The sequence below is a fragment of the Lacerta agilis genome, chromosome 7, assembly GCF_009819535.1.
Source record: "Lacerta agilis isolate rLacAgi1 chromosome 7, rLacAgi1.pri, whole genome shotgun sequence".
Lineage (NCBI taxonomy): Eukaryota > Metazoa > Chordata > Lepidosauria > Squamata > Lacertidae > Lacerta > Lacerta agilis.
The window spans coordinates 65,188,250-65,212,945 of NC_046318.1; the positions used below are offsets into that span (position 1 = coordinate 65,188,250).

The 24,696-nt window shown below is 40.5% G+C and overlaps 1 protein-coding gene across 7 annotated transcripts in view; it reads right to left on the reverse strand.

The window, feature by feature from the left end:
* UBR5 (ubiquitin protein ligase E3 component n-recognin 5) overlaps positions 1-24,696 on the reverse strand; it is a 71,468-nt gene that overhangs the window by 5,469 nt on the left and 41,303 nt on the right. For 4 of the 7 annotated variants that reach the window (XM_033155695.1, XM_033155694.1, XM_033155693.1 and 1 more), the window contains 34 exons: positions 23,938-24,089; positions 23,442-23,537; positions 22,898-23,021; positions 22,197-22,294; positions 21,469-21,617; positions 20,973-21,064; positions 20,299-20,445; positions 20,089-20,207; positions 19,868-19,994; positions 19,624-19,753; positions 19,256-19,416; positions 17,704-17,943; positions 17,116-17,239; positions 16,274-16,385; positions 15,621-15,752; positions 14,587-14,844; positions 14,033-14,301; positions 13,481-13,692; positions 12,993-13,223; positions 11,356-11,429; positions 9,986-10,158; positions 9,261-9,374; positions 7,766-7,983; positions 7,203-7,323; positions 7,025-7,123; positions 6,543-6,786; positions 5,435-5,549; positions 4,987-5,131; positions 4,422-4,552; positions 3,988-4,048; positions 3,475-3,650; positions 3,136-3,220; positions 2,217-2,372; positions 328-441 (listed from right to left, as the gene is read on the reverse strand). In XM_033155695.1, coding sequence (XP_033011586.1) covers positions 328-441; positions 2,217-2,372; positions 3,136-3,220; positions 3,475-3,650; positions 3,988-4,048; positions 4,422-4,552; positions 4,987-5,131; positions 5,435-5,549; positions 6,543-6,786; positions 7,025-7,123; positions 7,203-7,323; positions 7,766-7,983; positions 9,261-9,374; positions 9,986-10,158; positions 11,356-11,429; positions 12,993-13,223; positions 13,481-13,692; positions 14,033-14,301; positions 14,587-14,844; positions 15,621-15,752; positions 16,274-16,385; positions 17,116-17,239; positions 17,704-17,943; positions 19,256-19,416; positions 19,624-19,753; positions 19,868-19,994; positions 20,089-20,207; positions 20,299-20,445; positions 20,973-21,064; positions 21,469-21,617; positions 22,197-22,294; positions 22,898-23,021; positions 23,442-23,537; positions 23,938-24,089 — 4,999 coding nt within the window. The remainder of the gene's footprint in view (positions 1-327; positions 442-2,216; positions 2,373-3,135; positions 3,221-3,474; positions 3,651-3,987; positions 4,049-4,421; positions 4,553-4,986; positions 5,132-5,434; positions 5,550-6,542; positions 6,787-7,024; positions 7,124-7,202; positions 7,324-7,765; positions 7,984-9,260; positions 9,375-9,985; positions 10,159-11,355; positions 11,430-12,992; positions 13,224-13,480; positions 13,693-14,032; positions 14,302-14,586; positions 14,845-15,620; positions 15,753-16,273; positions 16,386-17,115; positions 17,240-17,703; positions 17,944-19,255; positions 19,417-19,623; positions 19,754-19,867; positions 19,995-20,088; positions 20,208-20,298; positions 20,446-20,972; positions 21,065-21,468; positions 21,618-22,196; positions 22,295-22,897; positions 23,022-23,441; positions 23,538-23,937; positions 24,090-24,696) is intronic. The other 3 variants (XM_033155692.1, XM_033155690.1, XM_033155691.1) reach the window with 3 other exon arrangements.

The following is a 24,696-nucleotide window of genomic DNA, read 5'->3' on the forward strand; positions in this document are numbered from 1 at the left end:
AAAAAAACCACCTGGCCTCCTTCCTCCAGAAGGGCAGAAACTAGAAGAGCAGAGCCCGAAGAATAATATGCTCACACTCAAATCATAAGAGCAGCACTTCCTGTGCTGTTTGTAAATTTCACAGGAGCCTTACAATGCTGCAGGTGAGCAGCAGAAACCCTCCTGGCAACCATTGCTTGCTCAATTTCAGGGACTGCACAGAAATTGTGATGTATCGATTCAAAGACACAGTTCTATGCAAATCATCCAGTGTGATTAAGAAAACATCAAAATAAGCCAATGCCTTTCAACTGTACTACTTTCAGAGAAGCATGTCACATTACTTACGTGTAGAGGCTGTTCTGCAACTACTAACATTCTGTGCTCAGCATATTTTCGGACGTATTCATAAACATTTTGAGGAGTGACTGGTATATTTACACCATTGGAGATAAGTTCAACCTAGGAAAATATTGTGAAACAGAAGGGTGTGTTTTTTTTAATTAAAAAAAATTCCAACTTGTTAAAATACTTACAAATACCTAACATAATGCAGTGTTTTTCAACCTTTTTTGGCCAAAGGCACACTTGTTTCATGAAAAAAATCACGAGGCACACCACCATTAGAAAATGTTAAAAAATTTAACTCTGTGCCTATATTGACTATATATAACGTAATTCTCTTGAATAGGAATCAAATAAACACAAAGAAAGTATTTTATAATTCTTGGACTTAAGACCCGGGGGCCGGATGTGGCCCAATCACCTTCTAAATGCTGCCCGCGGATGGTCCAGGAATCAGCGTGTTTTTACAGAATTGGAACCTGTCCTTTTATTTAAAATGCATCTCTGGGTTATTTGTGGGGCATAGGAATTTGTTCATATTTTTTTCAAAATATAGTCCAGCCCCAAGTAAGGTCTGAGGGACTCTAGTCTTGTACCTGACTGACTTTTTTGTGACAAAGACATGAGTGGAGAAGCTCCTGAGACATCCTGACATGATATAATTAACTGCCATGCCACACTTGAGAGCCCAGCCAATGTGGTGTTTCCCTTTTTTGTGATGATCTTGTGTACAATTCACGGCAGTGGTTGTCCACATACCTGTGCAATATCGTATATTCACAATTCACACCCATGGCAATCTGGCAATTCCTAAACTGCCACCTGTACACCATCTGCTTGCCTTGTGAATGGGCGTTATTTATCCAGCAGTAGGTGAACACGCTGAATCAGTTTATTACTTCTCTTACACATGCACCTATGTGCCAATGTTAACAGTTCAATAAAGACTAAGAAAAATCGACACAAAAACAAAAACCGAGCAAAAATACAATAGCAGCCAAAGATATCCGCACCCACAGGACCCAGCGCCACCTCCGCTGGAGGTGGGCGAATTCCCAGTGAACTCTACCATTTGAGCTGCGGCTCCAGGCCTTGGAGCCTGGTGTCCCTCTGACACTCTCTGTCCTGGGAGTGGCGGGGGGGGGGCACGACAAGTGGGAAACAGGGAAGTGCTGTTAGGGAAGCAATGGGGCCTCGCTCTGGCGCTGGGCTGCCTTTTCAGGGCGGGTCAGAAACGCAAACCAGCCGGCGAGAAGCGCCCCTCATTCCGCCCTCCCGCGAAGCCCCAGGCCAAGCCCTTCCCGAAGGGAAGCCCCGCTAAGGCGGCCTCAGAAAGCGAGCCTGCTCCTTCCTCCTGCAGACTTGGGGACGACGGGGCTCCCTTCAGAAAACCGCCGCCGTCGCTCCAGCCTCCCTCTTGCCGCCTTGACTTCAAACCTCTTCCCTCGTTTGATCACCAGAGCTGCCTCGTGCCCGCTACTTACCCGCCACGTCCCCTCAGGGCGCCGGCCGAGCAGCGCAGCCGAGCGAGGCGGTTGGGGGGGGGAGGCAGCGGCTGCAGCGAGACCAACCCGCCCTCCTCACGCACGCACGCGCCATCACCAGACACACCTTCGCGCGCGTTGGTCCATTTCCCAGTCACTTGAAGGAAGGCAACAACAACGGCCGGGACATTTTTCCCACGGCACACCAGGCAACATCTCGCGGCACACTAGTGTGCCGCGGAACAGTGGTTGAAAAACACTGACATAATGGAAACATATTCCAAGGGGAATTTCCCTCAGCCATATGTTTTGTTAAACTGGCCACTAATATTACAGAAGCATCCATCCATTTCCAATTAATAGCAAAAAGGGGAGAATGGTCTGAGTAATGGTGTAACTGCTGTTTACCTGTCCTCCACCTTCCTCTTTGCACAGGTCTATTGCAAATGCCAAGTCCATTGCTGCAAAAACAGCATCAGCATCTGTACTTTGCGAAGCGAGGATAAGTTGCCGCAAACTTTCATACATTACCGGATCAAAAAAAGCAAAATCATGCCAGTTAACCTGAAAATAAAATGCACATGTAAAACATCACTTTTAGTTTTATCGTCAGCTCACAAGACAGCTACTCTACTGAGAAGTTTTGCTGTTAAGAACTTCAAAAAGCCTTACAAATATTGTGGCCATACCAAGCAAGTTAATCAGGAGAGGCGATATGTCCAAATCTTTTGTTCTTTCATAAGGAAACAAATGTGCCTAGTTCAGACATAACATTCCTCCCTTCTTGTACACCTAACCTTGGCTCTGGTTTCTTGGCTTGCTCTAAATTACAGTTACTACTCATGTGCATGCCAGGAAACTATTTTGAATACAGTACAAGCCACAATATCAGGATAAGCCTAGAGGGCACCATAAGGGAGGGAGGGCTCACTGCTTTCTCTCACGTTATGCCATGTCTGATTTGGGCCTATGTCTCCATTCCATCTTACGCCTGTGGTTAAGAAAGGTTAATGATCCAAAACACCGTTTGAAATAGGTTTGCACATCACAGTTTTTCCTGAGGGGCCCTGGAGGTGGCTACAAAGTACAATTTCCTAAAGCTCAAAGAAGCCTGAATGAACATGGAACTGGAGGGAGCTCCCATTTTCTGGTGGAAAAAGTACACAACAGAGGGAGGAAAAATCATTGCTTTAAATGGAAGGTTGGGTGACATAGCGGCAATATCCAATTAACCAAGCTCTACATTTTAAACCAAGCACCACAATTTTAATCAAATAACACTGCAACCCTATAATTAACTATTCTTATGATTTCTATGCAAGTTTACCTTTCTGCCAAGAAGAACTTTTATTACATGTCGATTTAACGTGATGGGGCAAAGTTCATTCTGTAGCAAGCATAAACCTAGAATTCTGAAGAAAAAAACATATCAGAACAAGAAGTTTTGTTTTTTTTAAAAAAAGAAAAGAAAAAGTGATGAAGAAACCAAGTCAAAAGAAGAGCACCTAAGCAAATGAGATCAATTATATTTTCAAGGTATAGTTGAAATCATTGTAAACCTGGTGCTGAATTGCAAAATCTTGCATCTTTTCGTGACTGTTACTTTTATACACATTCTAGTATTTTTCACACAAAGCGATGCACACAAATCTAGAGAATATTTTACCTGCCAATATTTCTGAAACAATTTAGTCTGGCTTCTGTATTTTTGCCAGGCCTTGGTGTATAAAAGCCACGCTTTCCAGGTTGATAGAACAGCGGTGCATTGTCATCGCCATCATCTGTATCGTCTAATTCCATGTCTACCACACTGCGACTGGAACCATGACGTTTTCTGTTTTCCTTTTATTAAAAATGAGAAGTAAAAAAAAGGGGGTTTGGGGTCTTTTTTCTGCACACTAATGAGGACTGAAATATTCTTCACTGTTACAAGTTGTTTGTCAAAACCACATCCAAGTAAAAAAAAGGGAATTAAACAAATAGTAAAGTAATGGAATTGTACACGTAGTTGTAATTTTATTTGTACAGGTAATCCCTTTAAAGCAAACAGTTTAAATAAAATTTAGTTTCCCCACCACAGTACTAGACTGAAGGACTCTTTCCCTCTTGCAAACAGTCCAACATATTCCATGCACATACTAGTAAACTAAAAAAGGCACTGTTAAAACAGATGTCTTACTTGTACTTTATCTGAAGAATCCAACAAGCCAAGGTCTAGGATACTGTCAGCTCCATTTTCCCTTTTGAACAGAATGAAAGAAAAATATTTAACCAGAGTCAATGTCATGTTTTAAAATTCAATTTAAATGTTATTGTAATATAGTAAAAATAAATCACTCTTTTTTGTCCTTCAAGAAATATGAAAAGAAAAGTGGGCACAGATAGATTTTACTAGCTGCTAAATGATCTGCCTTCCTTTCTCAATATTCTGAATACCCAACAAACAGCTTTCCAGTGGGAAAACAAAGAAAAACAAGTACAAAACCACAGGAATTCTGTAGAGGAGCTACAACATACAAAAGATCTAATTCAATTTTCCCCCTGTGACAGCTCAAAGCCAGGTGCAATCTGAAAAAGTTTTCCCTTAAGGATTTATCCCTAACATTAGTTTACCTTCCATGCGCAATAATAAGTTCCATAGCTTCATCCACTCTCGCTCGAAGGGAATCTTCACTGGCGAGCAACAGAAGCAGCTGAGCAGGAGACAATTCCAACAGCATGCCAGTGATCTTGCTTGCGAATGCCTGGAAACAAGAAATTAGTATCTTATATTCCATTTTTTCCCTAGTCTTCTCCATCTGCTTGGAAATTACTGATTCGGGAAAATTCAGCTGCCCTGGACTCAGCCCACTGCTGTAACTGGTGCTTGTGGGCTTTTGCATTTATTTAAAGGGAGGAGGAAGCTCTGGGTATGGATCCTGTTACATATATAGCTGCTGCTCCACCAGAATTCATCTTGAAGCCTTTTCCCTAGGGGAGTACAGGATCCTTAACGGGGCACTACAACTACAAAGAATTGCAGGTCTAAGGCAAAACTCTTTGTATTCTTCAGCTTATTCACTATTCACCAACATGTCAAGTATGCGTAGACACACCCAATTTTTAAGTGGAATACAGTACATATTAAGAAACAAGAATGATTTTCGCCACAGTAGACAGAAGATAACATTAGCCTTACAGGTTGCATTGCTTGTACACGGGGATAAAGTCTTTCCCCCAGGGCCTGCCGATGTGCTGGAAGAGGATCAGGGTCATCACTAGGATTCCCTTCTGATGCGGGTCGAAAAGGTCTGGTATCAATGGAGAGTTGCCTTCTAAAGTCCCTTAAAAACAACAGCAATTCATCAGAAATTGTCTTTGCTCTCCGAAAGGTCCACATCAAATGCACTACAGGGTATGCTCCTGCTGCGCTAAACCCATCCTTCCCCACCTTTTGTTTTGTGTCCCAGTAAAGTGGCAGGTGCTTCCTAGTTAATTTTTGCTCACTTTTTGAGTCCGTTTTCTGAGGAGCATTTAATTTAGAGATTTATTTTGTGCCTTTCAATGAAATTCCTGGTGAGAACCAGCAGTTTATTATTACAAATCATCTCCTGTTTTGAAGTTAACTTCAAAAGAAAGCTACTTACCTATCCCTGTCCCTCCGAGAACCAGTTCGCAAGCCGCTGCTGTTCCTTCTCATTTCTCTTTCGCGCTCCCTTTCCCGATCCCTCTCCCCTCTGTTTCGTAATCTCTGCATGAGACCTTAATAATAATAATAATAATAATAATAATAATAATAATTTATTTATACCCCGCCCATCTGGCTGGGTTTCTCCAGCCACTCTGCGCGACTCCCAATCAAATATTGAAAACACAATACAGCATTAAACATTAAAAACTTCCCTAAACAGGGCTGCCTTCAGATGTCTTTTAAAGGGGTAAGACATACTTATGGTTTGTAAACAATGCTCACTTTTGCAACAATGCTCATTTACAAATACTATGAAAGATCATGAAGCTGTGGAAACCAAGGCTGAGGGGGAAGAACACAAAATTTAGCTTGGAATCACAATTCCAAATTAAGATTTAAAGACATATATAAATCAGGCTTGTTCATCAAGTTCTATTCCACCACCACACAATATTGGAAGTTTATCTTAAAATATTTGAAGAAGACAAGGTTAAAATGTAACCCTGCATTGGCTGAAGCCTCAAAAAACCCAGCCAAGTACATGTAATTAAAATAAAATGCATCTGCTTTCCCTATTAGTCCTGCCTCTGTTACCTTCCCTTTCTTCAGTTGACTCCCCTTTGATGAAGTTTAGCCTATAGACTCATGGCAGGAATCTGTTATCCTGTATTCTATGGAAATAATATGGTACCAAGGAAGAATTCTGGCAGTCTGACAATTCTTCCTGTTCCCATCCACCCACTCAATGTTCTCTTAGTGCATCTGCAGGCATCTTTATTTCATGCTAAATTGTTCTACACTATGTTTAAATGAAGGATTGATGGAGAATGCAGATTTCCCCCATCAGAATTGTGTGTATTGTGACCACCTTAAGTGCACAGACTTGTGTTGAGTACAAAATTCAGCACCCTCAGTTTTACTGTTAAATAAGCAGATGTGCCCCTCGTAATGATTTGAAAACCTGAGGATAATGCAGAACCCTGCATAATTTCTTGCTCTTCATCCTGCTTCACTGTTCCAAGTCTTCAATGTTATACATAACACATTTATTATAATATACTTACTTGTATGTGTCCCTTTGTTGGCATTCTGAATACAGTCCAGATTTGGCAGCTTCTCATTTGACAAAAAAGCTTGTGCAATGGCAGTGTAAAAGCTTCTTGCTACACCACTGCCTTCTCCTGGTTCATCCTTAAATGTGACCTTTACCCTGTGGACAGCCATTGGAGTTGTAGCACATCGGCGACCAAAATGATTGTTGAGCTGCCTCATCGTCTGCTGAATTAGAAGATCTCTATCCCGATCAACCTAGAAAACACATTAGGAGAACACCTTAAAGAACAGACAAGCTAAAGAATGAAAATATGATATACAGCCACACTAACACCAAAAAACATCCTTCAGCTGCAGCATACACAGCGACGGCTGGGCCACCATTTTACATCCTAATTTACTGAGGTAAGTAATTGCAAGATCAACAGGTATCCACAACTGCTCATCTTTTAAATCTAGCTAAACTCAGAAAGACAGAACTAAAACTTCTTACCTCTAGTGTTAAATCTCTAGACTGTTGGTTTCTCAGTTTTTCCATTTCTCGGCGGAATTTAGATTCTTTTACTTCAAACCCACCTAATTCAGTCAAAATCTACAAAGAGAAACAATGTATTAGTAAAAGGAAAGGCCTACAGAACAATCTAGCAGTCTTCATTCAAGAAGATACTTACTGATCCTGGTTCCGCTCCTACATCTTCCATGAACACTCTGCCAAATAACTCTAGGGAAAGGCGCCAACGTCCAAGCAGCATATCATGAGAAATAACCATCCCCATAAAACTGCACTGCGGCCTGGCAGACAAAAATTAAAAAAGAACCAGGAGAACAGAGATTATTTCTGTATACTAAACTTGTTAAAATTAGGATTATGTTGTGTTCAATTGCTGCCAAACAACTCAAAGTTTCTAGCAGGAAGAGGCAAGTGACAATCTCTCTGCAGTTTCCATCAAGGATTAACTTGATGGCAAGCACATGAATTAAATAGCAAGGTAACATACAAAGAAAAGTGGAACTTGCCAAAACAATGTAAACACCAAACAGCAATGACAATTGAAAAATCGAATAAGAACCAAGATGGAAACCCTGTGTTTACAACACAGCCATTCCCTCTCTCTCTTTTTCCTGTTGCTGTTGCCTATCCTAAGTAGTCAATTGTGGCAACTAACACTCCTGGCTATACAGTATTAAGGACAAAGGAGTAAAAGTAAAGGTGTTGTTTCGTAAGTAATGGTACCTGAAGGATGTCAGAGGTGGACCTTCACTTTCGGTCAGTCCAATCTCTGCCAGTAAACTGCTTTTCAGCTGTGCTGCAAGATCATGAGCTGAAGGGCCCGGCTTAGAACTCTCCGATTCTTCAGATGGCACATTTTGTTCTTCTTCCTTCTTCTGCCGATTCTGCATGCTCATAACATTTTTTAAATTTGCTGCATAAGACATTTTGGTTGGAAGAACCTAAACAAAAGGGCAATGAAACAGGTTTGTAAAACACTGTAGGGTATTTTCATGCTCTAGACTCATCTGCAATACTATTTTGGTACAGTCTGCATATAATCATTAACCACCGTCAACTTTATCATGAAAGCGCTGATCTTGGCTTCTTTGCTCTGCCCCACCAACAAGCAGGAGAAACAAACCTGGCGTTATGTCCCAACCAGGGACTCTGGTTTGTTTTACTCAACCAAATGCAATCTGTAAATCAAGACCAAACTTTGCCTACAGATCATGGTTTGGTTGGAGCAAAACAAACCCCCATCACTGGTTCAGACATAATGCTACAGCCCAACTCATGACGTACAAACAAGGTCACTATAGTGTAAGAATCCAAACTCTAGTAATAGCCGAGCCCGAGAGTTTGGGTTAACTTGACTGGTCCTATAGAAATCAGTGGGATCAAAGTTCATTTTTATCCATAGATCTCTCCACTGAAACAAAGCAAGCCCTAAAAATGTCCAAGCTGATAATATACATAGTACAGTGGTACCTCGGGTTAAGTACGCTTCAGGTTAAGTACACTCCGCTTAAGAACAGAAATCGTGCTCTGGCGGCGCAGCGGCAGCAGGAGGTCCCATTAGCTAAAGTGGTGCTTCAGGTTAAGTACGCTTCAGGTTAAGAACAGACCTCCGGAACGAATTAAGTACTTAACCCGAGGTACCATTGTATTACAGACTGAGATGAGGAGCACTCCAAAATAGCAATGTGGAATTTTCAGATCTAATTTTCTATGGGAGCAGGCCTTTTCTCTTCCAATATCATCCTATTAACACCTAAATTTAATTTTGCATACACACAAGTGGCCATGAACATTTGGAAATCTCCACTGTGGATGCATCCATCAAAAAAAATCTAACAAGCCTTTTTTGAAACAACTTCTATGCATTCCCCACTTAGAGAAAGAGTTAATAGCTATCTGACTAGAGGAGCAGGCAGCAATTGCATTTGGGTAAGGCCTGTCTTCCAGCCACTGCAATTGCATTTCCAGAGTCTGAAATGAATACTGTGGTAATCTTGTGGTTCTTTAAGGCAGGGGAAAGTCCTTAGAAGGTCTGGAAAGGTACTGAGTGTAGTGGATAAAGAAATATGGAGATAGCTAGATTAGATAGATAGATAGATAGATAGACTTGCTCTCCTTTTTTTTTTAGCAAAGTAAGAGTGAAAAGAGAAAGTGGAGGAACGGAGAGGGAAGGAAGCAATGTTATGAATTTGTAACATGTATCACAATAAATTCATACCTCAAGACAGTTTCTATCCACAGTCACTTCCATTAAACACTTTCCACTATTGGCAGAGGATGAATATAGACCCTGACTTGGCCGACCAAACAAATCTTCTTTTCTAGCATTTGGCTGAAAAAAACCCAGAGGTAATTTACATGTGAGCTAACACTGATGCAGATGCAACCTTCCTGATTACAACATAAGCAGCTGGTCCATGCATCTCTTCTCTACAGTGAGAATTTCGATTTTTCTTCCTCATATGCCACCATGCTTTGAGGAAGAGTAACATGCCAAAAAAAAAAAACCTACTGGCTGTATCAATTCCTCCCTTGCATCTTAACAATTAGCCACCCAGGCCCAGGAACAGCACTCCAAATGACTATTACAGGGTTTAATCTTAATGAATATTTTGCTTCACGAACATCAGAACAAGACTGATTAAGGCACTTGGGTAGTTAGCTTGTTTTGCAATGGGTGCGACGGAACTAAGCCACTAAGCCAACCACAAAAAGCTGTTGTTTGGAAAGACGGAAATTGGAATGGTGTACCATATCTTAACAAAAACAATATTGACATATTGGACAATAAGGGACTGAACTTCCTACTGCATATATTAGCAGAAGTTGTAGCTGATTTACAATCTGCTCACAATTGATTAACAATCGCTAAGGTGTCTGGAGTATTAAATTATGTGTGCAGCTTAGGAATCAAGCAATTTAAGCTTTCTCAGTTAATATTACCTGTAACAGATGTGGCTGGTCTGCTAGTGGAATGGCCTCTGCTAGAGGAACTTCAAAAGGATTGGGCGGAATACAGCCAAGGAATGTCATGGAATCTGATCGTCGGAAGAATGGATGATTTTGGCCTGTTTCAGCTGGAAGGGAGTCATCATCTTTGTCATTAAGAGTAGCACCTGAAAAGTGTCCAGTTAAAACAAATCATTGCAATATAACAGTGATTATTTGACACAGATTTGCTCTGTTACACTATGCTGATAACACTTCTCCAGTTTTTAGGATAAAATATGACTTTTGTCTGCTTCTTGATTATTAGCTTATATTTTTTCCAAATTATTAAAAAATACTAATTGTGATTTATTATTTATATGCCGCCCATATTACTGGATTGACCCAGCCACTCTGGGTAGCTTCCAACAAATTAACATCCATAATACTTTTGCACGTTTAAAATGCTATATAAAACAAGGAACAGCATTCAACTACCCTTCCTATTTTTTAAATCCCCCCTTTTCTTCGGCATCGTAACAGCTATCAAATGATTGCAGCTAGTTCCTTCATTCTTTTCAAATACTTCAAAGATGAACTTGTCAGATTACTCATTGGATTTCTAGTCAGACTGCAGTTCTGCAGACAATTTGTCGTCTTCTTTCAGTCTCTCTCACTCACTCTCTCAGGTGCCCACATCCAACACAATCACTTTTTTGCAACTAAGCTACTGGAATTTTCCACCCTACTTTCAGGTGAGAAGCTAAACAAAGATAAGGGTGGCAGTACAGTTTCCTAGTACCCACATAAAACTGTGCTGGCTAGACTTAAAAATTGAGTTTCTAAAGCCTTCTAAACTCAACCCACTAGAAATTCCATTTTCCAGTGTCTACAAAGGAAGGGCAGTCCATGTGAATGTCTACGTCTTAAAATGGTGTTGCTACTGCCACAAGCCCTTATTCCCTAGCTTCACAAAGTTAAATCTGGGAAAGGAGAGCAGAAAACAAGCAAAGAGGGACAGTGGGGAGCTCATCCAGGTGTCCTAGTGTTAGGATTTTTTGGAAGACTCTTGAAAAACCACACTAGGAATACAAGATGAATTGGTGTGGGTGAACCCATCACTACCATAAACCCTAGAAGTTGACTAGATAAGTTATTCAGTGGCAAAGGAGACACTCTGAAACTTTTCAAAGGCATTGAACCCTGGCACTGAAATAGGTCCTACAGCTGACCCCTGGAAAAAAAAACAGCTAGGACTTCATTTTTATCAATTTTATTGTGCTTGAATAATTATCGATGTCCGTGAATCCTTTAAACCCAAGATCCAGAGATATGATCAAGTCTCTATCCAGCTCCCCACAACCCCAAACTGTACAAGTACTAACTTTGATTTGTGTCATCGTCATTTTCGTGCTCTGAATCTTCATTGTCAAGACCAAGTTCCAAAAGTTCCCGGGTCCTTAAAAAAAAAGTGAATGACAGGTTATTTTAGATGGCACGTGGTACTAAAATTTACAACCAGTGCTACACAAGAAAAATAATTAAAAGTATTGTATCAGCTATATAATCCTACAGCTATACCATACACATGCAGGTCCCACTTTCCTCAGAAATTGTTCATTAAGTGAGTGTTTGCATAAAAAGCTTATGATTGCCATTGATTCCTATGGGGGAAATCCCAATGTGTTCCCATGGCTTGCCGGCCTACTGCTTGCCCCTCCATCCTGAATTACTTCCTATAAAGCTGTGCCGAATCCTGATTCAGCCTACCTTATTGGTTTATAAGGTTTTTACTAATATCTGTAATATGTGTCTTTTTGATGCAATGGCCTGTAGGCTACGCATATAAAGTTTGTTGTTGTTGTTGTTCCTATAAAGCTGCCATTTTTACCAAGATCACAGTTCTTACTGTGCTCATATTTCCCCAGTCACAGGTTCATTTGAGAGGGGTCCTCCAGCTGCTGTTCAGAGCTGCAGCCAGAGGCACCGTCCCCACCCCCACCCCACCCCACCAAGCTGTGACTAAGGAAAGGAGTCCAAATAAGGAGCCTGAGCTCAGTAAAAATGGCAGGTTTAAAAGAGGTAATTCTCTAATATTTGTATACACAGAGGTTCCGCCGCTCAGATATCTGATTCAGATGTTCATGTAATGAGGTTAGGTAAATTCTTAATATCTGGATAAATGAAATTTCGTATGAGTATTTGGAAAATTAAGGCCTACATGTATAGTGTACTCATATTTTTATAATGTAATGTTCTAACTATAAATGCAAGTGAAGGCTTAGTGCCAAACATATTTATTTGTATCATTGTGTGTAACACCTTTCAACAAATTCCAAAGGGTAGTTTAAATCCAAAAAGCTGAATATATTTAAATCCTTCCACTATTTTAAAAACAAGCACCCAAAGCAAGAACATTCATTTCCTAAGAAAAAGATAACTGGGAGAATAGTGTGTTTATGATTATGATGAATGTTTCACTTGCCTTTCAGAAAATACTTTGAAAGACAAAAGAGAAATAATAGGATTGGTTTGTGGGTCTTTGTAAATTGGCTTCTATGTTTCTCGGTACATTGTTAAATTGTTCTGTTTCCTGTTGAAAGAGCTTGAGTGCCTTAACTTTGGTTTCACCAAAGAGCTATGGTCACTCGGGTGAATATATGCTGGGAGAGGAATGGAGGCATGTGACCATCAATACTATTGATCTGACCAATGTATCATTCTAGACCACCTTTCCGGTTTGGTACTGGGGGTCCATGACATTCCCTCCTTCATTTTTCAGGTGCCAAAACTGAAAATGTTCATATTTCTAGTCAATTCTCATAACCAGACCAATATTTCAGCAGCAATAGCTAAATTCCTACCAGAAATGCATCATCTTCAGCTATACGTATATGCTAATCTACTGTGTATGCTACATATATAACCACAAGACACATGCATTAGTGTTATGAATCAAAGGGGACACCAATGCCCACTGCACAGTCTAGCTATATTTCCATTGAGTAACTGGCTTCCGTACCTCTTCCGTTCCAGCTGAGGTGTATCCAAGGTAGTCTGCTGGTTCATTGCTTTAATCCAATAAATGAGAGCTTGAAAAACATACGCTACATGTTTCAATGAGCAGACATCCAAAACTGGAAGAACATCCGAATGCTCATCGTTGTGAGAACGCATCAAGGAGAGGGCGTAATTTAAGAAGTCCCCCCTTGCCGACATCATCCCCTGACGAGCACTAAGCAGTGTAGCACGCCTGTAATTATAAAAAAAATATGTTTTGGGCCACAGGAGTACATAGTTTAAACAAGGATAAGCCTCTGCCCCTGGGCTGCTTTCTTTGGCAAAGCTAAGAGAAATACTTGCATTTTAGACCAGGGGTGGCTAAGCTTTTTGTCAGCCAGCCCTCGCAAGGGCTACATGTCAGTGTGGACTACTGCACTGAATTTTTGGCTTGTGGTTACTTGGGGGGGGGGGGAACTAACATACAACTATTAAGGTACACTTGCATACCTTCTGCCCTCCAAAGTTCTTAAGCTAGCTTCTTCTCGTGCTGTCATCCTCTCCCTCCTGGTTGAGTTCTGTGATGCATGAAGTGGGTGGTTTGGGTGCCCTGGGTCTCCAGCAGAGGCAAGGGCAGAACCATAGCGCAACTGAGCTTCGGTGGAGTCCATAATGCTCACCATCCAATTCCACGTGGGTATCAGTTTTTCCTCAACGTAGTTCTAAATCAAATGTGATCAACATTTTGTATACATACACACAAACATAAAAAATTCAGACAAGTTCTGAACCATACTCCACAATGTATCCACTTTGTTCGTCAATTCCCCTAATTTCAACTGTTACCTTTACTTAGTTCCTCACCCACCAGTTTTAGGATCTGGAGGAGGGGAGAATTTCCCTTCCTGGTGGCCAATATAGAGGGCAGAAGAATGATAATAAGCATGAAACAGTAGTTATTTACTGTGACAATACCAAGGAATTTAAAGGTGGAAGCCAGATTTTGCATTAAAGACACTCCAATTTAAACATGGAAATTGGCATATCTTTGTTGCACTTTACCTGCAAATTCACAGCATCCTGGTATGTCAGCTTCACAGCAGCTGGGATCTGAGAGTACACCAGGTGATTGTACTTGGGAATGAGGCCCATCAGATCAGATATTTGTCGGATCACAATGCTATATGCCCTCGCCAAACTGCTTGCCGATGTTAAATAGCTGCTAGCATTGCTAGCCTCAAGAGCCGCTGCTGCTGCCGCCGCACTTGTGCTGATGGTGCCACTTCGACGCAGGTTTGATGGATCAATATAAATCAAGCCTGCTGAACTTGCTAAAAGTAGAAAGAAACACATTTGGGGGGCGTCAACAGCTAAACAGAAGTGAGCTCCAGTATTAGCACTAAGCAGATTATCAATATTTGATCCTATCTAGTCCATAAATTATTCTTAAAATAACAAAAGCACTTCACAGCAGCTTATGAGAAGATGCACATAAATTACTTGTACCCCTTCTGATCAAGAAAAAAACAAAATAAAAAATCAGTTCACTGGGTAGGAAATCAGAAAAAAGAAAGGCCCAGTGGGGTAAAAAAGTAAATAAATCATTTTTATAATACCTGCTGGAGCAGAGGTACTAGATGGAGCAGTGCTGGTAGTCCTCTGATTCTGGGTGTTACGTACAGCCCACTGCATTGAGCGAGGTGCCTGGGCGGCGCCATTGGCATGAGAGCTGTTTGTTGTTCGCTCCAGAGGCTCGTCTAGCATAAAGGTCTCTTGCTCTATATCATCACTCTGACTGCTACTGCTATCTGAATCACTGGTGTCATTGGACTGAGAGTCATCCTCAGAAAAAAATGCTGGAACACTGCTAGCACCTGTGGGGAAAGATATACTATAAGGGTCACTGATAAGAGAGCAGGGTGAGCTTTATTTATTAGGCCAGAAATCCAAAGTATACTGTGGCAGTCAGCTCCTACAAAGTAAGAAAAACTTTTTAAGAAACACACAAATATTTCCCTACCTCACGTTTTTTTCAACATATTTTTAGAAGACAGAGCTGCAGATGCAACCCCACCTTTACACATCCATCAGGCTGCAAGCATAACAACATTATTAACCTGACAGTTGCTGTTGCTGTAACCCACCCTGGGACCTTATGGTGAGGAGTTCTATTTACGCAGGGGTAGGCAACCTAAGACCCGTGGGCCGGATGTGGCCCAATCACCTTCTCAATCCGGCACACAGACGGTCTGAGAATCAGCATGCTTTTACATTACTAGAATGTGTCCTTTTATTTAAAATGCATCTCTGGGTTATTTGTGGGGCATAGGAATTCGTTCATTTCCCCCCAGAAAAATATAGTCCAGCCCACCACATGGTCTGAGGGACGGTGGACCAGCCCATGGCTGAAAAAGGTTGCTGACCCCTGTATTAACAACAACAATAATAGTTAAACATTTCTGATTTTCTCCTACAAAACAGTCAAGGTAACTTAAAAAATAAGCAACTTGTAGACTTCAAGGTTTGCTCATCAACCTCTCTCGGACTAGGGGACACATTTAAATTATTTCAATAATGTATAGCAATATATTGTCCCCCCTCCCCCCCAAAAAAATTGCATAAAAATGAAGGCTGATATAAATAATATTACCTGCTTCTGATCCTGCTGTAGCCGCAGTGACAACACTTCTGCGCCCACTAGCATTGTCCTGGTTGCTATGGTTACTCTCACTATCACTCTCAGTTTCTGCTGCTGCTAGAAGATCCAACTCCATATCACTTCCTAATAACAAATTTATAGAATTATGTTAACACAGTGGTCTGCATGATACAATATTTCAGATTCTTCACAAAGCTATCTTTCATTTTAAGCTTTCCCACTGCTTAACTGTTGAGAAGATTAAGGCACTCCAGTAGTACATTAACTACTGCTTAACTCAACCGCATTTATCTCACAAGCTTGCTGTTTTTTAGACCGATATTACTAACACACAATTACCAACATGCATAGCAATACAAGTTAGATTGGAATAGGGGGTTGCAATAGCTTTCTGTTTCATTTCTAATTGACCTATAGAAGGTTCATTTTACAGTCCCTTGTGAATGGTGAAACCTACGGGTTGCATCCAAACTAAGATACCCACACTTAGGTCCCATTAAAATAAATGTAGAATGTCAGCCATCACTACCATTAATGGGACCAAAGTGAGAGGAAGTAAGACTCACTGAGGTACAGAGGACTTATTCTGGATCCAACCCTGTGCATGTCTTAAAATGACAAATAAACATGACCAGGTATCATACCATCTTCATCATGCTCATCATGCTGCCCTTCTGCCTCAGCATTTTCCTCGCCATGTTCTTCTTGCTCATCATGGTGGTCTTCTTCCCCAGCTACCCCCTCTACCACCTCAACCTGAAACAAGAATTATTATTTTTTACACTGTGTAAATTCTTACGATCTTCAAGGATGTTTTGTAAATACAGCTCTCAAAGCTATGGCTGTTTAAGACATTTTGCACTCCATTCCTAGTTTTGGGCCAGCCCTGTAACATTTTGCTACCTTAGGCAAATAACAAAATGGCACCTTGCACCCCTAACTCCACCTACAGAAGTATGGCATACTGATAGTTGAATCTTATTCTATGACTGGTGATGGGACATCTGCCTGCTGTAGAATGTCAAAAGTAAGTGATGCTCTACTATTTTTCAAACATACGCATTTTTTGTTGTGATGACTATAAAGTGAACACATTGAAAAGTGTTGCTGGGTTCATAACAGCTTTTTGTTATTATGTATTTTCTAAATTAAAGAGAACTTTGAGGCTAAAAAGTGGTGCTCATACTCATAAAAGTTTGGGAAAAGAGGGAATCAAATTGGCTACTCCCAGCTTAGACAATAGACAAAGCCATTCTCTAATGTACCACAGGACTTTTTGCTGCTAGAGGCTAACATGTATTCTTTTTTGGTAGTGTGTTAACACCAAGGTTGTACACTCATTTACATCCCAAACTGCAGTATAGCTGAAACTTCACAAGCCAACTTATTATTTTGTATTCTAGTACTAGATTCATTTAACATTTGCACTGGTATCTACTTTATAATAAATAGAAAGTTGCCCACTGAAAACAATTAAGACAATAACCTCTTCAACATCTGCTGACACAATGTCATCTTGCTCTTCATCTCTGCCACGAACTGGTTGAGACTGACTGATCCGCCTTTGCTGTGGATTTCTAATAATATAGGACGACTGAGACTGACTGGAACTACAAGAAAGAAAGAAGCCTTTAAAAAAATACAATTATATATATTTACACAGCATCATCGCATATGATTTTCTTCTCTTAACACAAAAGTATCAACTTAAAATACAGCAGACAGAAGAACCTCCATAAGTATATTAACATTAGTTTAAAATAGTCAGTTTAATATAATAGATTTCCCTTCTCGTTTTTGAAAGCTTCTTCATTTAAGTTCTTTTGAGCTACCAGCCCAGTCCACTTCCCATGTTAGCTGCACACCTTGTTCTACCTATGGCTTGTTTAACAAAACCACAAGCCATCTCACAGATGAACAAAGGAGCCTCAGCTTGTTTCTCCAAAGCTTGGTTTGTTTGCCAGCTGCTCTTGCTTTGTGCCTCTCTACCATAGTGAATGTCTGGGGATGGATGGCCAAAACATATATGACTTAGAAGAATGTATTTATAATGATAAACATTAAGGAGCATTACCTGCTGGACTGATCAGAAGACGGCCGGGGAGGTAGTGGTTCTACTGAGAACAGTTCTTCGCTGCCTTGCATAGCATCTATACTAGTGCTTGCCAATGTAAAAGGTGCCGTAGGACGTGCAATACCCATTCTGACTGGGATAATGAGGGATTCTGCTACATTGCACAATTCCTCCACAGCGTAAGGTAGCAAAGCTTGGAATACACGCTTGCATTTCCCAATTGGCTGTGGAATGAAGTTACTGGAAACAAGACGTGGGAAGGGAAAACACTGACATCATCAGCCGCATTCAAAAAGGTTCAGAATACACACAAACCAGGACAGCTTGTTTAATTGTTTTGTATTTGCACAACTATTTATCTGTTCATCCTGTTCAGTCAATAGTCAAGTTGCATTGCTTCCCCCTTAACACTGCTAAAATACAGCCCTTCTTTTTGTCTCTTTGGCAAAAAATTTGGTCCCCACCTATAGTCTAGAGGTTGGCCTACTGTTCCACTAGCTGTCTGGTGGATTCAAAACAATATGTTGAATTCTACCTTAAAACTGAAAGAAAGTTAGAAGTATATTATACAGTTGGAGCACTACATTTATGGGAAAAGACTCAAAACACAACAAGTTTAATTATAAAACGATGACTAACCCATTCATCTAGCTTTTCATAAATCAAAGCATTTTATTTACTCTGCAGTCTTTATAGCAATATGAATCAAAGGCATAGTGTGGTGCCCAAGTTATACAACCATGGCAGGCTTTGGCTTACATTTGGTGGGAGACAGTGATACTATCTGGGATGCTGTATGGAGACATGCATCCTAATTTGGTCCTATGTTTCAGGATACACAGCATGAGAAAGCCCCAAGGTTTCTGTGTAATAATGCTATCTGTAGACACAGATGTGTGTATTTGTTTCATTGTACTAACTGAAACACAGTTTGAATTTACTCTCCAGAGGACTGTTTCCAGTTGACGTGTACACCACCTACAAAATACAATGACATCTACCCTTGAAGATGATCTGGAAGTTGCAGATGGTGCAGAACATGGCCACACGGAAAGAGTGGTACAGCAAGATGGGACCGCACAACACTGATCCTGCATGAACTACACTGGCTACCTATTTTTTTGTGCTGGGTCCAACTCAAGGTCTTTATATATTAAAGCGCCAACAACTTAGGACCTCACTACCTGCTAGTTCTCTCCTTATCTGCCAGGCCAGGCCTTGCAATCTGCAGGAGGCAGCTCATTTTGTAGACACACCAGTGAGCATAGCTCGCTATGGGGTGTGTGTGACAAGGGATGGAGTCTTTTTGGGTAGCCTCACACTTGTGGAACTCCCTGCCTATAGGGATCAAGTTGTCCCTCTCACAGTTTTTAGAAAACAGCTTCATTCACACGGGCATTTGGGAGAAGTCTGAGAGCATATGGCTACTCTTGATACTATTGAACTGGTGAGGGGCATTTTATAAATAACAAATATTAAGCATTTTCTCTCACTGCCCCAAGCAGTAATTTAAGTTTTGTTTTGTTGTTGTTTTTTTTTAAAAAAAGCTTACTTTTTCTTTTTTGAGGAAGCCATTTCCACACTGAGGATAACAAAAACTCTTGCCACAGAACGCAGAAACCTCATTGTAACAGAAATTGCTTCTTCTCTGCGACCTGGAGTGTATTTGTTCTGCAGTTCCTTTACAAGTGTCCCCAGCAAAGTATCTAAAAGCTGTAAAGAAAAGTTTACTGGAGCAAATGTCTACTACGGCTACGCAACCATGCAAATTCTTGTGCAAAGGAACTGAATACGTAAAAGAGTTATGACAAACTTGCCACAACTTAGATCTGCTGATCACTTTAACGTTCATAACTTCTAAGCGTATAAGCATTGAATGGACAAATTTATTTGGCACTGTGTTATTTAAATATACCTTACCAGTATGTCTGCTGTACACTTTACAATAAGGCAGTGTGTAAAACAGTCCAGCCGAATAGTTCCACTTTGCTGATTAAGATACACTTGTTCTTCAGGCAACAGATGACCAATCCTACTGCTTGCACTAAGACTTGGAAAAAAGCAAAAGAAAGCAGGGAAAGAGGAAATATAATGTAAGTTGCCAAGTCTATGATACAAAGTCAGTTCTCAAAAGTGTAATCATAACTAGTTCGTTAATACACACGGGTCTTTGTTCTCCTGTGAGCCAAACATGATCATAGACTTCAGTGCATTCCAATCTTGCAAAACCCGTTCCAAGGCAAGCTGTGCAAATCGTGGAGGTTCTAAATCATGATCTGGCATATCCGAATCTAAAGCCAAGGAATTAAAGAAAAGCATGTAAGCAGTTACTGCAGCAGTTGCTACAATAAGAGAAAAATCTTGTAAACGAGAAAAGGGTCCCACCTTCAGGATTTGCAGTCTTACGATTACGGTCTTCCCTAATTCTTGGTGGCCTATACTGGCAATGTTCTACTGTTTGTCTTGCAACTGTCTGCACCAAGAAGAGCAAAAGATGTTCCCCCCTGTAAACATACAAACAAACCAAGAGTTGACATAGGGACTACACTGGGGCTTTTTGTGGGGCAGATCAATCCCACCAAAAGGGACACTTGCCTACTATTTGGCATTGTGACAAGGTTCGTGGTGGTAAGCAGCCGGAAAAGCAAATCGAGACGAGCAGACTTCTGTCCTGCAATTAATGTTTTGCACTTGCATTTCTCCCAGCAGTCACAGTAGGCTGTTGGAGATGTGCGTTTGAGTCTGAAAGTAGAGACAAAATGTGTAAATACAATTTATAAATTTATAAACAGCAGTTTGCATATTGATATACACTACAACCAGTTTCACTATGTCCATAATCATTTTTTTTAAAACCCTGCTAATTAAACTGTTTTTTATCTGAATACCATTTTCCAGTTCTTGTTAATGAAAGGCTACATTAGTCTGAGGAAACGGTGGCCTTGGAAATGGGGTAACAACTTCTCCCCCTATTATCAGTCCTATGCAAATGCCTGATTTATCTCACCTCTCTATGACACTGCTGGAGAGGAGGCTACCTAGCTGGTTACATCTCCCCTCCCCATCCCTACACTGTGGACCCAGGCCCATGTTGCAATTCCAGCTTCCTTCAATCATCTATCAATCCATTCACTAACGAAAATTTTAGGTACAGCAGAGCACTAAGAGAAATAAAATTCTATTGCATTTTAAGCAAAATGAAACAAAATCATGCCTGAAAATACACAACAACCTACAGAAGTCTTGATGTTAGGAAAAAACACACGTACTTGCAATCATGACCTTTGTGGCACACCCTTGCGCACTCTGTGCAACAGCACAGAGACTCCAGTAAACCGCATGTTCTACATTCAAATATATCCTACAAAGAGAAAATTGAGCATTTTAGGGGGGTGGAGTACTATGTGTAATTCTACAATGCTGCTTTTAAGTGGTAGCTAACAATTCTATATGTGTCTACTTGGAAGTAAAGAACCGTCAAGTTCAATGGAACTTACTCCCAGGTAAGTATGCACAAAACTGCAACCTTATTTATTCTTCAAGAGTTTTCAAGTTAGATTACATTAAAATAATGTTAAGCTTCTTGTTAATGGTTTCTTGTTAAGCCAAAGAGAGCAGTAAGAGCTTCCCCCCACCCAGCCCTTTCCCCAGAAAACCCAGCAGTAAGAGAAAGGCAAGAATTTAAAAATCTATCCTTAAAAGCTCAGGATTATGGCCTTGTCTTTACACCTAGCACAAAAAACCAATTAAGTTCCCTTATTTTACCTGATTTATGTGCTCTGCACCAGTCCATGTAAAGCTGCAGGTATCATTGCAACATAGGACATATAAAGGAGAGTCATCTGGGTTTGTGCCAGTTGGACAAACCATTCCCATAAACACATCCTCTTCTTTTTCACTTGATGTTGCCTCCGCTTTTTAAAAAAGGAGAAAGATAGTGCTTAAAATGAAGTTATACATGCTCTTTGAAGAACTAGCAACTTAAGGTTATAATCCTCAAATAATTCTCAAAGGCCCTCTACGAAGAAAAGAAAACATCATGGCACTTTAACATTACTGCTAAACCACAATGCACATCAGCTAACCGAATGCACTCCAAAATGACTTCAAATTGTATTAGTTATACTAAACAAAATTCCTCCTCTATGCAGAACAGGTTTTTATCCTTGTTTCATTGAAAGGTGCCACTATTCACAACCTTCTATCAATAATTGCCCTGACCTATTTTCACAGAAAAGAAAAGAAACCCAATGGATATCAAAGCATAACCTCCTGCAGGGAAATTATTACAGGAAACTGTATCTATTGAATCAGACACTTTTTAAAACCAAGAAGATAACAGGAAGTTATTCATGGACAGCAGGGAGACTGGTATTTTCTATTAATTCAATATTTTACATTTTATTCCATTGTCTAATCCAAAGATTTAGGAAGGGGAAAGCCCACAATTACTGGCATACATAAAGCAAGAATCACAAATAGTATTCACATACCTTTGGCAACTTTTTGTGCAGTTTCTAAAATGGTAATTGCTGCAGGATATGCTCTGCCACTTACAGCAGACATAAACGGTGTCATACCTCTTGCATCCCTAAAAAAACAGTAATATGTCAGTATCATTTTCAGTTTAAAAGGCAGTCTTCTAGGTTTAGCAGTAAGAGCCTGATTTAGTACAGTGGTACCTCGACTTACGAGCGACTCGACTTCCGACGTTTTCGACTTCCGAATCAGTTCTGGAAGCGAAAAATGGCCGCCGCTTCCGAAATTTTCGAGTTACGAAGGGAAAGCAGCGGCACGATACCTTGACTTATGAGGTTTTCAATGCGGTTTTTTCGACTTGCGAAGTTTTTTCCCGTTCCGAGATGGCGCCTTCGACTTACAAAGATTTTGGCTTACGGGGCGCCTTTGGAACAGGTTATCTTCATAAGTCAAGGTACCACTGTACTGCCCCAACTTTTAACATTAAAGTGAAGGTAACAGAGCTGACGCATAAACAAAAATGGAAAAATCAATATATTACCAAATACAAAATGGAGCATAAAATGAAACGGCTTTTTTTAACTCTTCTTGTTGTTTATATCAAGGCTCAGTGCAGCTCTGTAAAACATACCCAATTCCCTCAACCATTCTTCATAAAGCTTGGCTTCCCAATTAGATGAAAACACTACAAGAAATGGACATAAAGATCCCTTACTTGGCTGATAGCAGTTCCCGAAGATAAGGCTGTAAAACCACACTGTCGCATAACAATTTCAGTATGAAGTGAGCATTTGCCTTCCGGTCCTTTGATTCCACTACAGAGGGTTCTGTAGAAGGACCTGCAAATTGGAAAAGTATTGGTGAAAAACAGCTGCCTACAAAAGTAGCTCACTTACTTAAAACATTATAGACAAGAAGAGGGATTCCTGTATCAAGCTTTTATGATTAGCCAACACTTTCACAATGTCAGAAACCTGATGCTAAATTATGATTTTGAGTGTATACAAAGGATTAGAAACTTCATGTCCTGAAACCAAGACAGGCCAACATATTTTAATGTGTGAAGCAGTGCCAAATATTTTTAAAAGGACAAACAGACTGATATGTTAAGCATCCTTATTATACAGAATGATGGGAAGATGCACCTTCAAGTTATAGGAGGGAACATTTAAGCTGCACTAAAATACATGTATGAAGCGAGCATTTGCCATTTCTTTTTGTTAAGTTATATGCAAGTGTAGAAAATAGCATGTTCTCACCTGGTATTGTGGAGGTGCTGGGTCCTTGGCCAGTGCCAGTTGTTGCTGTGGTAAGAGATCCCACAGCAGGGGCCAGGATAAAATCAATGTCACCATCTTTTAGTAAACAGAACAGTAGGATGCACATCAATACATAAAACACATCCCTGGCAATATGCGCACTCCACAGAAACTAACTACACTATATCTTTAAATTTTCTTTCCTTCCAAAGGCTATTCAATGAAACTACTGGTAAGTGCAGCTAACATTATAGCAGATAGCAAGTCATTATTGAAATAAGCAACATCTGCCTACAAGCTGTAATCAGAAAATTTAAACACTCAGTTTTCACCTGAAAGCACAGAAGTGGCTAACTAGCTAAATGCTTTGCATCACTGAAGTTGTAATAATATTGATGCAATGCATTTCTTATTCCTACGCTCTTTCACAAGTTCACACGAAAGGCAATTTATATCTACTTTTACACTTATGCACAAGTGCATGTGAAAATCTTACCAGGGTCCATCGCAGGAGGATCAGGCACCCAGCTTGGAGGAGCGATGGGAGGAGAAACTGGATCCTGATGATCACTAGATGAAGCCCCTGCTTCATGTCTGCCCAAACCTGCTGCTCTCAGAGATCTTCTCATCATTTCTCTCAGTCGCAAACTAAGACCAAACAGGAAATCCTAAAACTAACGCTGCCTGTTCTTGCGCAGGGAGCATACCAAAGGCAACCTAGTGTTCTAGAATGCCAAACAAACTTTTTTCCACATTTATAACTAATACGTGGAAAAGAAAGCAATATTAATGCCACACCAATTATTAAATGTGAAAATATGGCACGTATTTTAGACACAGTACTGTTAATGTACCAATTCAACTTTGCATTCTGCTCGTAACTGCAGTTAGCCTGAAGTTGCTCTTGCATTTAATTTATAAGTGAGCCCCCCCCCCCCGAGATGGGGGGAGAAAAGGGAATAACTAGCAACCATATATACATTGCGGGTGGTTTGCAAGTGAGTGGGCTCCAACACAGGAGTACAGGGTGGAATTCAACTAACAAACCCTGTCAGTGGGAGCACTTGCATAACAGCTTCTCCACTAAAAATAATAATAATGGCTGGGATGGGGTTGGGAGAACCCCCAAAATAGCAACCAGGGGAAGGGAATCATTCCATCTGGAATGCTTGCACCGATAGAACATTATCATATTGCAACACTAGGGTTGCATGCAACTACATCCTGCCCAGAGTAGACCCCACTGAAATTATTG